The sequence below is a fragment of the Bufo gargarizans genome, chromosome 2, assembly GCF_014858855.1.
Source record: "Bufo gargarizans isolate SCDJY-AF-19 chromosome 2, ASM1485885v1, whole genome shotgun sequence".
Taxonomy (NCBI): Eukaryota; Metazoa; Chordata; class Amphibia; order Anura; family Bufonidae; genus Bufo; species Bufo gargarizans.
The window spans coordinates 202076157-202090854 of record NC_058081.1 but is presented as its reverse complement, the minus strand read 5'-3'; the positions used below and the strand labels follow the sequence as shown (position 1 = coordinate 202090854).

Sequence of the window (14698 nt, the reverse complement as noted above, 5' to 3'; positions counted from 1 at the left end):
AAAGAGTTTCTTCAGAGACTACCCTATTAGTACACCTTGGGCACAGCGATTTTTTTGGAAGAGGCAGAGAGGACCCTTTTTACACACTTCTTTTGGGACGGTACCCCTTTAATGCTTTCTCTCCCCATAGCGGAGACATTTTAGCTCAGTAAAAATTATTTCCTCAATAGAGAATGGTCACCCAGGAGGAAGAATCACTCCTGTGCACAGAAGGGAGGACTTGATATATATAAAACAATATTATGTTTTATCAGGGGAGGAACCTTACCGGGCTGAAGGCCTGAAAGCATCAGTTGATTTGCGGGTGGCATCACTTTCCCCCTGCAGAGACATGCTGCCAGTAGGAATCACTGTGTCCACCACAGGAAGGAGAACATGTGGGAACCGGCGTCCTCCTCTAACTCCAGTCTCTGATTGGCGCGATTATGTCAGCGTGCTTCACGCTGACGTCTGCGTCCGAGAGGAGGGAGGAGCGATCCTCCTTGGTCCGCGACCACTACTCCTGCAGTGGTCCCTCTGGACTAACCGGGTTAACAAACTAAAGGCCCTGTGCTCCATGCTGATCCACGATCCTGCCTTCAGAGGGAAAGGGGAAACAACTGGAGAAGGTAAGAGGGAGGGGGCCCTTATTGGCTAACCTTACAGTTGTTTCCTGTCCCTGAGAAGGCAGGGTAACCTCTAGGTGGTGCAGTTGTGGAGGTGTGGGGACAAAATGGCTTTGACAGTTGTTTTTTTTTTTTTTTTTTATGGTGTTCACCTGAGGGGTCAGGTCATTTGATATTTTTATACAGCAGGTTGTTACGGATGTGACAATACCTAATATGTATACTTTTTTTGATTAATTTAAGTTTTACACAATAAATGCATTTTTGAAACAAAAAACAATGTTTTAGTGTCTCCATATTCTGAGAGCCACAGTTTTATTTATTTTTTTGCCCGATTGTTTTATGTAGGGGCTAATTTTTTGCGGGATGAGATGACGGTTTGATTGGTACTATTTTGGTGTGTATGAATTTTTGATTGCTTTGTATTCCACTTTTTGTGATGTAAGGTGACAAAAAAGGGCTTGACACCGTTTTTCTTTTCTTTACGGTGTTCACCTGAGGGATTAAGTCATGTGATATTTTAATAGACCTGGTTGTTACAGACACGACAATACCTAATATGTCAATTTTTTTTTAACTTTTAACACAATAAAAGCATTTTTGAAACAAAAACAACAAAAATAATGTTTTAGTGTCTCCATATTCTGAGAGCCATGTTGTTTTTTTTGCACGATTGTTTTATGTAGGGGCTCATTTTTTGCAGGACGAGATGACGGTTTGATTTGTACTACTTTGGGGGGCATATGCACTTTTTGTGATGCAAGGTGTTAAAATCCGTAACTAGACTTACCGGTAATTCTGTTTCCAGGAGATCATCACGACGGCATACAAGGAGATTGACCCCTGACCTCTGTAGGGGCAGGAACAGAGAAAGGTTAAATACCCCCCTCCCACAACCAGTGTTTCCAAAATCACACAGAGTAACTCGGTGGTGACAAAAATAAACAGTGAAAAAGGTATTGCTTCATACCTTCTGGAGAACCTTAAAATTTTGAAATATATGTAGGGAGGGAATAACGTGCCGTCGTCGTGATGATCTCATGGAAACAGAATTACCAGTAAGTCTAATTCCGTTTTTTTCATAGCATCATCACGACGGCATACAAGGAGATATACAAAAATATATCAGTTAAGGGGGGGGGGCTACGGCCTGGAGGACTTTCTGGCCGAAGGACAGATCAGAGGATCTGAAAAGATCCAGGTGGTAGTGTTTTATAAATGTATGGATGCTGGACCAAGTGGCAGCTTGACATATTTCTTCCAGGGATGCCCAGCTCTCTCTGCCTGCGAGGAAGACATGGCCCTAGTGGGATGGGCCCTAATGTTGACTGGACACGGAAGATTTTGAATTTGGTAACACAAGCAAATAGTTTCCTTGATCCATCTAGCTATAGAAGACCGGGAGGCTTTCTGGCCCTTGTACCTTCCTCCAAAAGAGAACTAGCAAGTTGTTGGATTTTCTAAACTTAGCAGTAGCAGAAATATAGTTTAGAACTGCCCGACTAACATCCAGAGAGTGGAAGGAAGATTCTCTGTCATTAGAGGGGTGCTGACAAAAGAAAGGCAGGGTAATTTCCTGTCTCTGATGAAAGCTGGATACAACTTTAGGGAGAAAATCGGAGAATGATCCTATCATCTAGGACACGGAGGTAGGGGTCCCTAACGGATAGAGCCTGCAACTCGCCTAATCTGCGGGCCGAGGTTATTGCAATTAGGAAGGCAGTCTTTTGAGGACAATAATTTAATTGAACAATTGGAAATGGGTTCAAATGGTGGTAGAGCGAGACCCGTAAGAACAATATTTAAATCCCAGGAGGTGGTTGTTGGATGGAGTCTGGTAGCTGCTCTAATAAATCTTCTGACCCAACGATGACTAGCTATATCCTGGTCAAAAAAACAACTTAGGGCTGAGATTTGGACCTTCAGGGTAGAGGTTCTAAGCCCCAGGTCGAGACCCTGTTGCGTGAAATCCAGGATTCTTTGAATGTTGGGTCTATGCAAGTGTGTGGACTTGTCGCCACTCCAGGAACAGAAGCGCTTCCAGATTTTAAAGGTAGATTGCGGATGTTACCTTCTTTCTGGAGGCTTTCAAGGTAGTAATAACTTTATCTGACAAGCCCTGTCGTCTTAGAGTCTGGGTCTCAGGATCCATGCTGCTAATTTCAGAAACTGTGGGTTTGGGTGCAAACCGGACTCTGATGGAGTAGATTCCCCCCGCATAAGAAGGGGCCAAGGATCCTGGAGGAAGTATTTCTGGAGAGATGCGAACCAGCTCCTCTTCGGTCCATAGGGTAGCGATCACGATCACCGTGGCCTTGTCAAATTTTATGGATTACCTTCGTAATTAAGGGGAGCGGAGGGAAAGCATAGCATAGTTTCCAATGCCAATGGATGGCGAAGGTGTCCAAGGCATGAGGTCTGTCCCTGGGGTTTAAGGAACAGAATGTCTCCACCTTTGAGTTTACCCTGGTGGCAAATAGATCCACGTCGGGCATCCCCCACTTTTCTACCACTAACCTGAATGTCTCTGAGCTTAGGGACCATTCTGTATGATTGATCTTGTGGCGGCTGAGGAAATCCGCTTCCCGATTCAGCGTTCCTTTCAGATGAACTGCAGAGATGGAGGCCACTTTCTGCTCCGCCCATGAATTTTTTTTTCGTTGTCAGCGTTTGAAGAGTTGTTGACCGCGTTCCACCTTGATGAGAGAGATAGGCGATGGCAGTAGTGTTGTCTGATAGCACTTTTATATGGTGAAGACATAGTATTCCCTCTGCTGCCTTCAATGCTTCCCAAACTGCTCTCAGTTCCCTGAAATTTGACGACTGGGATTTGATCGATTGTGGACAGGTGCCCTGAAAGAGATGATCCCCTACTTTTGCGCCCCAGCCGGACAGACTTGCGTCCGTTACTACTTGTATTAGGGGAGTTTTCTGCCAGGGAGTCCCCTTGGATAAGTTTTCGTGGTTCTTCCACCAATTTAGAGACTGAAGTACCCGGATTGGTGGGATCACTTGACGATCCAGAGAGGATTGACGCCTGTTCCAGACGCCCAGGATCCAAGACTGAAGAGGTCTGAAGTGAATCTGGCACCAGGGAACTACCGGAATACAGGATGTTAACAGACCTAACAGACTCATTGCCTCTCTGATTGAGCATGACCTTCTCTTCTGAAAGGATTAGATTTTTTTGTTGAAGAGTCGAGATCTTGTCTTGGGGTAGGAATACCGCTTGCCTTCGGGAGCCCAGAATCATGCCCGAAAATCGAGCTTTTCTCGAGGGGGTGAGGACAGACTTGTTTTCGTTTATAATCCACCCGAGGTTGTTTAGGATGGAGAGAAAATATTTCAGATTTGAGTTGATCTGATTGAGATCTTCGCTGATCAGAAGAAAGTCATCCAAGTAGGGAACTGCCATAAGTCCCGTTCTCCTGACGAAGGCAACCATCTCTACCACCACCTTGGTAAAGATCCTCGGGGCCGATGAGATCCCGAAGGGAAGGGCTTTGAACTGATAGTGATGAATTTTTCCTGTTACATCCTGAATTGCAAATCGGAGAAAACTCTGTGAATCGGCGAGAATAGGAATATGGTAATAAGCGTCTCGCAGGTCTATTGTACACATGAAGACGTCTTTGCTTAAAAGTGGTATCATAGAATCAAGGGTTTCCATCCTGATTTTTCGGTAAAGAATAAACTTGTTTAAGGGTTTCAGGTTTATGATTGTTCGAAATGTGCCTTCTTTTTTCTTGATTAGGAATAATGTTGAATAGTATCCCCGGCCTCTTTCTGGAGGTGGAACTAGGGAGATTACATTCATCTGATGAAGATTCTGGACTCCCTGCCAAAGGTTGGGTTGAAATCGTGTCAGTGAAAATTTGTTTGGGGGTTTTGAAAACCACTCTATTTGATAGCCTGTACCGACTATTTTGGAAACCCAGGGATTTTGGGAAATAGATTCCCATTCCGCCAGAAAATTTGAGTCTTCCCCCCACTCCGGCGTCATTGCTTGTCGGATGGTTTCTGGTGGGAGGAGGATTGACCCCTTCCTCTTCCACCTTTGGGATAACAGCAGCGCCCCGACTTCCCTTTCCCCTGTAGCTTTTCTCTTGACCAGAGGAAGAGCGAAAAGGAAATCAGTGCCTGAAGGGACGATCTTCCGGAAAACGTTTCTTTTGTCAGCGTCTTTTTCTAAAATCTCATCTAGGACTGGGCCGAAAACATACTTCCCGGAAAAGGGTAAAGAGCAAAGTTTTAATTTTGAAGTTTTGTCCCCAGACCAGCACTTCATCCAAAGTGCCCGTCTGGTCGAGTTGGAAAGTGCCTTCCCCGAGGAAGGGAACTGAGGATTTCTTCTCTAGACGTTTTATTTTTTATATATCGTCTTCTAATTCTCCCAGCCAGAGAAACATGGATCTAGCGACTGAGGTAGCCGCAATGTTAGTTTTAATGTTGAACATGGCAGCCTCCCAAGACTTCCTGAGGAGGCTAAAATATGGGTGGACAGGACTCCTTAGTGATAATGTTTCGGGTGCTCGTCTCCAGGAGGGGTGGTAAAAAGCCCCTAGTAAAGCAACTTGTAGGTATCCAGAAAAAAAAAAAAATGGAGACAGCACGTCCAAACAAGGTGCAAAAAGTGGAATTTATTCCAGATGCAACGTTTCGGCTGTGTGTTAACCTTTTTCAAGCATGCATATACATTCAAAGGTGGGGTTTAAATACCCACATACAGAAACATGTGAGGGGGAGTGACCTGTGATACAATTAACTTCATTGTCATCAGCAGTTTGGGATAACATACCTTGACCCTGATGTGCCAGTGAGGTTGGGCAGGTAGCCTGTAGTATTGGAGCCATGAGTAACGCCATGAAGTGTGGTGTTGAAGCCATATGTAACGCCATGAGGGACGCCTAAGGAAGTTAAATGCAGGTGGAGCGCATCTGCGTTCCAGCAACGAGCTGCCGAGGTCGTCACTTCCGGTGCCGGACCTTCGTGGAACGCATTTGCGTCATCCGGATGCTGGTGCCAGTCATGTGTGGACCGCATGTGCGTTCCAGCCCGACTCTTCCTGAAGTGTAAGAGCCAGGAAACAGTGCGCTCTATTAATAATATAATGCCACTATATTTGTGCAGAGGTGTTGGGCGCACTGTGTGGGGGAGATAATGGAAGAATAACAATGGTATTCAACGGCACTCAATCTGGACTGAAAGCTCCAATATTGTATAGCGCGCATGCGCAATAACGTTTGGTGCAATATCTGCAATGTGTCTAAATGCAGGATAAAGGGCTGGGAAAAGGGAGTGGGCGTGTGCGCAATAGAATAGGCCTGCCTATATGCATATAATAAGTATATCTGAGCGCAACTAATTTGCCCCGCTAATGCGCAGAAATCAAACACTGAGTGTGCCCCAGCCACCTGTAACATGGATTTTGGCTGTGTCACGGGGCTCCATCCCTATGTGACACTCACACAATGCACCAAATTAGACAGATTAATTTCTTTGAATACTGTTGCATAATCAATATGTATAGACAGATGCTGTGGTCTGACTTAACATGGCATTGAGTGTACACAATTCTATATATTGAGGCGATTTCTGTAACTCTACATATTCTATGGGTTTCTTACCCTACCCACGTATAATGGTGAAGTGAATTTGGGGGAAGTGAACATGTGAAAAGTCCCAGTGCAAGTGTATCAGGGAAAGAACCTAAAAGATAAAAACTCTAATACTCTAACTACAGATCTCTTTACTAAAACAACGGAGAGAAACAATTTATTGCGATTTGAGAGTTACCACCCGAGGAGTATGGTGAACACATTACCCCGATCGCAACTCATGAGAGTAAGACGGATAGTTGGTGAGGAAACACTCTGCACACACAGAATGGAAGACATGAAAAACAAATTTCTTGCCAGAGGATATCCGGCTCCGCTGTTGAATGAACATGAAAAGGACATTTCGAAAATACCGAGAAAACAGCTACTAACCAGCACCCGCAAGAAAGATATATCCAGAATACCCTTCGTTAGCACCTATGGGCACCATAGCAACAATATCGGACAGATCATACGTGAAAATTGGGATATCATTCGTAGAGGCCATCCAGATATATACACATTAAAGGAGCCTTTGATCATGGCCTTCAAGAGACCAAAAAACCTAAAAGATTTCCTTGTGAAATCTGATATAGGTCCCCTAGGGGGTCTGACGCAGACCTTTTTGGCACCCCAGAAGAAGGGTTGCTATCCATGTCTCAATTGCAGTAACTTTAATGCCATGATGAAAGGCCCACATTTCTCTCATCCCAGAACAGGTAAACAGTATGAAATCAGACACACAATTACGTTTTCGTATCATAGACCACATACCAAGGCAAAGAAGAGGTGGCGACCGAGAAAAACTTTTGAAAAGGTGTGAACTCAAGTGGATAGATGAGTTGGACACTTTAACACCGAAGGGCATGAACATTGACTTTGCAATAACCCCCTTTCTCTTAATTACATGTATTTATTTTTTTAGGTGTATAAGCACCATCGGATTTCTTTGCGCTTAACTTTTGTTTTTATCTTTTAGGTTCTTTCCCTGATACACTTGCACTGGGACTTATGGACTCTTCACATGTTCACCTCCCCCAAATTCACTTCACCATTATACGTGGGTAGGGTAAGAAACCCATAGAATATGTAGAGTTACAGAAATCGCCTCAATATATAGAATTGTGTACACGCCATGCCATGTTAAGTCAGACCAAAGCATCTGTCTATACGTATTGATTATGCAACAGTATTCAAAGAAATTAATCTGTCTAATTTGGTGCATTGTGTGAGTGTCACATAGGGATGGAGCCCCGTGACACAGCCAAAATCCATGTTACAGGTGGCTGGGGCACACGCAGTGTTTGATTTCTGCGCGCATCTGCGGGCAGATATACTTATTATATGCATATAGGCAGGCCTATTCCATTGCGCACACGCCCACTCCCTTTTCCCAGCCCTTTATCCTGCATTTAGACACATCGCAGATATGGCACCAAACGTTATGTGGCATGCGCGCTATACAATATTGGAGCTTTCAATCCGGATTGAGTGCCGTTGAATACCATTGTTATTCTTCCATTATCTTCCCCACACAGTGTGCCCAACACCGATCCTCTGCACAAATATAGTGACATTATATTATTAATAGAGCGCACTGTTTCCTGGCTCTTACACTTCAGGAAGAGTCGGGCTGGAACGCACATAGGGTCCACACATGACTGGCACCAGCATCCGGATGTCGTCTAACCGGAAGTGCCGCTTTGGAACGCAAATGCGTTCCACGAAGGTCCGGCACCGGAAGTGACGACCTCGGCAGCTCGTTGCTGGAATGCAGATGCGCTCCACCTGCATTTAACTTCCTTAGGCGTCCCTCATGGCGTTACATATGGCTTCAACACCACACTTCATGGCGTTACTCATGGCTCCAATACTACAGGCTACCCGCCCAACCTCACTGGCACATCAGGGTCAAGGTATGTTATCCCTAACTGCTGATGACAATGAAGTTAATTGTATCACAGGTCACTCCCCCTCACGTGTTTCTGTATGTGGGTATTTAAACCCCACCTTTGAATGTATATGCATGCTTGAAAAAGGCTAACACACAGCCGAAACGTTGCATCTGGAATAAATTCCACTTTTTGCACCTTTTTTGGACGTGTTGTCTCCATTTTTTTATTTTTCTGGATACCTTCCTGAGAAGGCTGTCAGCTTTGCGATCCATAGAATCTTTTAGTTGGGAGGGATCCTCAAATGGAAGGGATGTCTTTTTGTTCACTTTAGCAACCTGAACATCTATCTTGGGGATCTAGTTGAAGATCTTGGATTCCTCAGGATCAAATAGTAATCTATTTTTAAAGGAAGTAGAGACTCCCAGAAGTCTTTCAGGGTCTGCCCATTCTTCTAGAACCATATCTTTAATACTTTTGTTTATGGGAAACACACGTGTTTTTTTAATTCTTAATCCCCTAAACATCTCTTCATGTACGGAATGAGTGCGCTGAACTTCCTCCACCCCCATTGTGGATCTGACCTCTCTTAATAGGTCGGACATATCTTCCATAGAAAAATAGTATCTATGGCCACTATCCACCGAGTCCGAATAGGAGACTCTTTCCCCCTCTTCCCATGACCTGGCTGAGTGGATGCGCTCGTCCCCGGGGGGGGGGAATTAGCAGATAGGTGGTCTAGAGATAAATGAATTTCCTCCTGTATCATAGATTTAAGTTCTTCCTTCAGAGAGGGTGCTTCATCACGTACAATATTAGATATACAATTTTTGCACAGCTTCTTGGGATAATTGTCAGGTTTGCCACTACAGGAGATACATCTGAGGAATCTCTTGATCTTTTTGGGTGTTTCTTTAGACACCTAAAAGGAGGAGAAGGTAGCTATAAGGGAATGATCATAGTAAATGGCAAAAAGGGTGTGGGTGTGGGGGGGGATCTAGGGCAGAGCTAAGAAGAAACTACCACGTGTAAGATTTGTGCAACAAAGGGGGAACCTCCCAAGAGATGGCGAGGAGACCCATAGCATTCTTAGTTAGTGTTAGCCTTAGACTGGGGGATCAAATCATCCCCCCCCCCCTTTTTTGACCAAGCAAATAATACCCCCGGATGGCGACTCGGTTCGGGTCCTCTAGGGGATTGCTCTGTCCCAGACATTGTGGCTGGATGCTTTCGCCTTCTCCAGACCGAAGGATAGGTGAGGGGCTCTCAGATTCTTCAGGAGCATCCACTGAATGTCCAGGCCTCGGTTTTGAGCCAGGCCGGACGCCGCCTACGTCACTTCCAGAGCGCCGAAAGTGACGTCACACATATGCACCGGGCGCGCAACCCTTCTGAAACCTCAGTAGGCCAGGAGGGAGTCGTCGCCCTGGAGCAACCGGAACGAGTATACCCCACACACCCCTGCCCAGCGTTAGTACTGGGACTGCGGGAGGGCAGGGGGACGCCATGCAGGATGCCAGCGATTTCCAAAGGTAAAAACAAAAAAGCGTCCCGGTTCCTAGCTTCATCTCCCTGCATACAGGGAGACCTTTCTCTGCCCTGTCCTCTGTAGGGACAGGAAACACTGGTGTTGGTGGTGGGAGGGGGATATTTAACCTTTCTCGGTTCCTGCCCCTACAGAGGTCAGGGGTTTACCCCCTTTATGCCGTTGTGATGATGCTATGGAAAAAATGGTTGTTTTAGCAGGTTTTTTTTTTCTACGGTGTTCAGGTGAGGGGGTGAATCATGTGATATTTGTATAGAACCAGTCGTTACGGACGCGGCAATACCCAATATGTCTGTTTTTATTTCTTTACAATTTTATGTGTTTTATTTTGGGAAAGGGGACCCGATGGAGATGCGGAGGGCACACTTACCCTCAGCAAACGCTCTGCATGCCGCGGTCAGCTTTGACTGTGGCATACAAGGGGTTAATACGCCAGCATCTGTGTCTTTACCGATGCCGGTGTATGCAGCAGGGGCCTGGCTGTCAGTGACTGCCGGGTCCGTGCCGCTGATCGGACGGGCGCAGCTCCTGTACCCGCCTGATGAGCCCACCGTACATGTACGGTGTTAGTCCTTAAAAGGGTTAATAGGCATACACAGAGGGCAGACCTAAGGGCTTACATTGGACTCCCAGCTGCCCTGTAAAAACACTGGTACCCCGATATCTCATTTACAGAGGCGTCGATGGGTAACAGAGAAACCACTTAGATGCAACGGTTGCTATTGACCACAGCATCTAAGGGTGTGAATTGACGGAATTAGAGGTTCTAGCAATGCAAGTCATTAGAGCAGGAGCCTGGCTTCATAGAAGGCAAATACAGAATTTGTTAATGTAGCCAAAAGCTGGTCATACATATTGGATAAAAGTTTGCTAAACTCAACAGTTTTGGCAGGACTGGCCAACTATATAATGTGTATGTCAATGTGCCGACTGCCACAAAGGCAGATGTCGGGGAGATAAGATTTTGGAATTTGTATTTCAATCACTCAAGACTTTTTGTCCAAGAAGTGTCTGGTAGTGGCACTCTCCACTCTGCTCCTACTCTCTCAGCCAAGCATGCGTGTGTGCGTGTGTAAAAGGGTGGGAAAATAATTTTATGTGCCTGACTCCATCAGACATAGGGGTCTGTCTGCCAAACCTGAAAGTCCCTAAGCTTGAGGCGGCCTTTTGTGGTGTTGAAGAAAACATCTCTCTGCAAGATCTTCTCCCCATTGCTTCCACTCAGCTGCTGGCAAACTTGAAGAACACGTTCCCAGTCATGAATTCTTGCTTTTACTTCTACGTTTCGTGGCATCTAGCAAAAAGACATAGATCACTTACTAAACACTGTAAATAAAACTAGAAAAAAAAAAAACTTGTTTTTTTTATTTTATTTAAAATGCTTTATTTACAGTCGTCATCACACATATTGTGAAACAGCGCAGTGAAAAGGCAATACACAAGAAATTACCTCACATAGCATGAAAGCACAACATACTGTAAAGAAAGTCTAACAACAAAGCAATAAAGACAATGAGAAGACATGGAGAGTGGGAAGAAGGGGATAGAGAGGGAGGAAAAATCACCTGCCTGAAGCTTTATTGACAGACAGACACAAACAAGGGAGAAGGAGAACCAGTACAAGACCGGGCCATCTACACCCAGTGCTCCAGACAAAAAAAAAATAACCAGGAGCAATTGGCTCCTAAACTAAAAAATTTAGTCGCCAAATTTAAAATGCATATAATTAGAAAAAAGGACTTGACGGAGAAGATGAGACGCATGTCACAGTAGTGAGCCAGCTCTACATGTAGGAGAATACAGCACCACATACCTCTCACATGCAGTGACATCTTTTGGGAGACAAGGTGACTAAAAATGGCGAATTGCGCGGTTTAGATTTTTTTTCTGTTACGGCCTTCACAAGAGCAGAAATATTTTTTTATATTTTAATAGCTCACACTTTTTGGGATGTGACGATATGTAATATGTTTATTTTGTATTGTTTGTAAATTTTATATGTAAATTTGGGAAAGGGGGGCGATTTAAATTTCTAGTATTTTTTATTTTTTTACTTTTTATTTAATAACTATTTCCCCCTTAGGGGCTATAACCTGGATCTTTGAATCCCTCGTCCTATTCACCCCGATAGAGCTCTATTAGGGTGAATAGGACTTCACACTCTCCCTGCTGCCCTGTGCATAGTACACACAGCAGCAGAGAGCTGACCATGGCAGCCAGGGCTTCAGTAGCGTCCTGGCTGCCATGGTAACCGATCGGAGCCCCAGCAGTATAATCTGCCACTGCCACCAATGGAGGGGACCCTGTGGCCACCATATAACAATGAGGGGGGGCGGCTGTGGCCACTGCACCACCAATGATACTAATAATGGGGGGGCGGGAGGGCGCACTGCACTAATGAATGTAATTAAAGAGGACCTTTCATGGGTCCAAAAAATATGAACTTAGTAGCAGGCTACATAGAGCGGCGCACAGGGATCTGGCAGCACAGAGCTCAGAGCCTGGGAGAAAAAAAAACCCTCCCTGGGTCTGAGCTGCGATTGGACAGTGCTGCTGTCAGGGGGAAGGAGAGACACTGTTGTCTCCTCCTCCCTGCTCTGAATGTTGAAATTACCGGGGCCCACAACAGACGAACTGAGCGGCACCCAGGAATCATAGTAAGTGCACTTAGATCCCTGGGCGTCGCTCTGTGTAGCCTGCTACTAAGTTCATATTTTCTGGACCCATGAAAGGTTCTCTTTAACTCATTTATACAAGTGTCTGCAGCGGTATCACAGACCCGGCACCCAGCCTCAATAACAGGGCATGCGATCCGCTGCAGTTAACCCCTCAGATGTGGCACCTGAGGGGTTAATTGCTGCGTATCGCATGCCCTGTCATCGAGGCCGGGTCTGTGATACCACTGCCTATACTTGCATGAATATGTTTTACAATCATTGGTGGCGCAGTGGCCACAGCTCCTCCCCGCTATCTCCCCATTGGTGGCAGTGGCGTCCGCGTCACAGTAGGGAGGGAGGGACCCCAACCTTCTCCACTGTGCTAGTGAAGAGAACATAGTGGGTGCCATGTTCTTTAACTGATACTAGGCTGCGCAGTAGCGCAGCGGTCCAGTCGCAAATGGCGACAAGACTAAAAAGTCTTGTCGCCATTTGCAAATTTTAAGGCGCATTGGCGACCGATTTGGTCGCCATCTGGAGCCCTGACACCCCTCTCCTGAAAAGGGGCATTTTCCACATTTTCACTACATGCTACAACTTTTTTCCCGTTCAGTCATGTAAATTATTTTTAAGCTTTTTATCGGTAATATATGATTTTTTTTTTAATGTCATCTTTATTTTAACATTTTTTTCCTATATTAAAAGGAGAAATGTAAAATAAAGGGGGGGGGGGGAATAGTTTTCTAGATTTGCATGTTTTTTTTTCCCCATTAATAACATAACAGTTAACTAAAATATTTTCTTTATTACTTCCCCTTTCCATAATGGTCGTTTTGCAATATGGGTTACGGTGGCTGGGGGAGGGCTAGGAGCTGTGTGGTGGCTTTAGTTTTTATTTTACACTTTGGGTCTTAGGCCTCATGCACACGGACGTTTTTTTTTGCAGTCCGCAAAAACTGTTTCCGTTGTTCCGTGATCCGTGTCCGTTTTTTCTTCCGTGGGTCTTCCTTGATTTTTGGAGGATCCACGGACATGAAAAATGAAAAAAAAAAATCTAAGTCAAGTTTGCCTTTGAAATGATAGGAAAAAACAGACACGGATCACGGACGCGGATGACAATCTTGTGTGCAGCCGTGATTTTTCACGGACCCATTGACTTGAATGGGTCCGTGAACTGTTGTCCGTGAAAAAAATAGGACAGGTCATATTTTTTTCACGGACTGGAAACACGGATCACGGACGCGGATGCCAAATGGTGCATTTTCCGAATTTTCCACTGACCCATTGAAAGTTAATGGGTCCGCGAAAAAAAAAAAACGGAAAACGGAACAACGGCCGCGGATGCACACAACGGTCGTGTGCATGAGGCCTTACTTTGAGGGACGTTTAACTTTACTTATTTATTTTTTGCTGACTTTGACGGTAACTGGGTCTGACATAGTAGCCCCAGTGACGGGGGGATAGTCCATAGAGAGGTTGTACAAACTTGTACCACCTCACTGCAGAGCTGATCTGGGTCTGCTAAGACCCCGCCAGCTCCGCAGACTCCTGGGGGTCATATGACTGATGGGACTGGAGCAGGAAGATGGATTGCAGATTACTGATCTCTATACAGAGCGCTCATTCAGCACTGTGTATACAGCAATGGGGAGAGTAGGGACGGGGCTAGCCAGATGGCAGCCTTAAAACAGTCCATAAGGAGTCAACAGTATCTATCCCAGGGGATAGTCCATAGAGTACATTAGGTTCATGTTCTAGGGCAGGGATGCTCAACCTGCGGCCCTCCAGCTGTTCTACAACTCCCACCATGCCCTGCCTTAGGCTGATGGCTGTAGGCTGTTCAGGCATACTGGGAGGTGTAGTTTTGCAACAGCTGGACAGCCGCAGGTTGAGCATGCCTGTTCTAGGACATTCAGCTTGTGCAGTTGCAGTAAAATGTGGTCTCCAGGAAGACACAAAGGCAGGCACAAGCCCCATTCACAGAACAGGCTTCTCCCCTTATTTTTCCGCTCACAGCTCGTGCCTGCGAGGTCTTGCTGCAGCTCACACAGTATACTCTGCTGTCTCCTCCGCTGATGAGCAGGTAATTCCCAGGAAGGACAATCGCCTGCTTCATCTGCAGGTGTAATAGGACTAGAGATCAGAAACTGAAGTTATTCAACGAAGTCGCGCACAATTTCGTGAATAACTTACTTCGGCTCATCGGAGCCCATACATTCTAATACTGTACAGAGACGAATCTCTGTACAGTATTATAACTAATTTGTTAGCGAAGCGAATTCAGTTGAAACATCCTAAGTCGCTTCCCTCATCTTTGAATAGGACCCTAAGGCTACATTCACACTAGCAGCAGGTCGGATCCGTCCTGATGCTATTTTGCTGTGCCACCGGACTGCCACTC

General features: G+C 45.5%; 1 protein-coding gene across 3 annotated transcripts in view; it reads right to left on the bottom strand.

Moving 5' to 3' along the window:
* Positions 1 to 14698, bottom strand: part of LOC122929736 — a 47466-nt gene that overhangs the window by 31240 nt on the left and 1528 nt on the right. For 2 of the 3 annotated variants that reach the window (XM_044283408.1, XM_044283406.1), the window contains exons 2-3: positions 10779 to 10934; positions 1396 to 1455 (exon numbers count right to left, since the gene is read on the bottom strand). In XM_044283408.1, the coding sequence (XP_044139343.1) occupies positions 1396 to 1455; positions 10779 to 10934 (216 nt within the window). The remainder of the gene's footprint in view (positions 1 to 1395; positions 1456 to 10778; positions 10935 to 14698) is intronic. The other variant, XM_044283407.1, reaches the window with a different exon arrangement.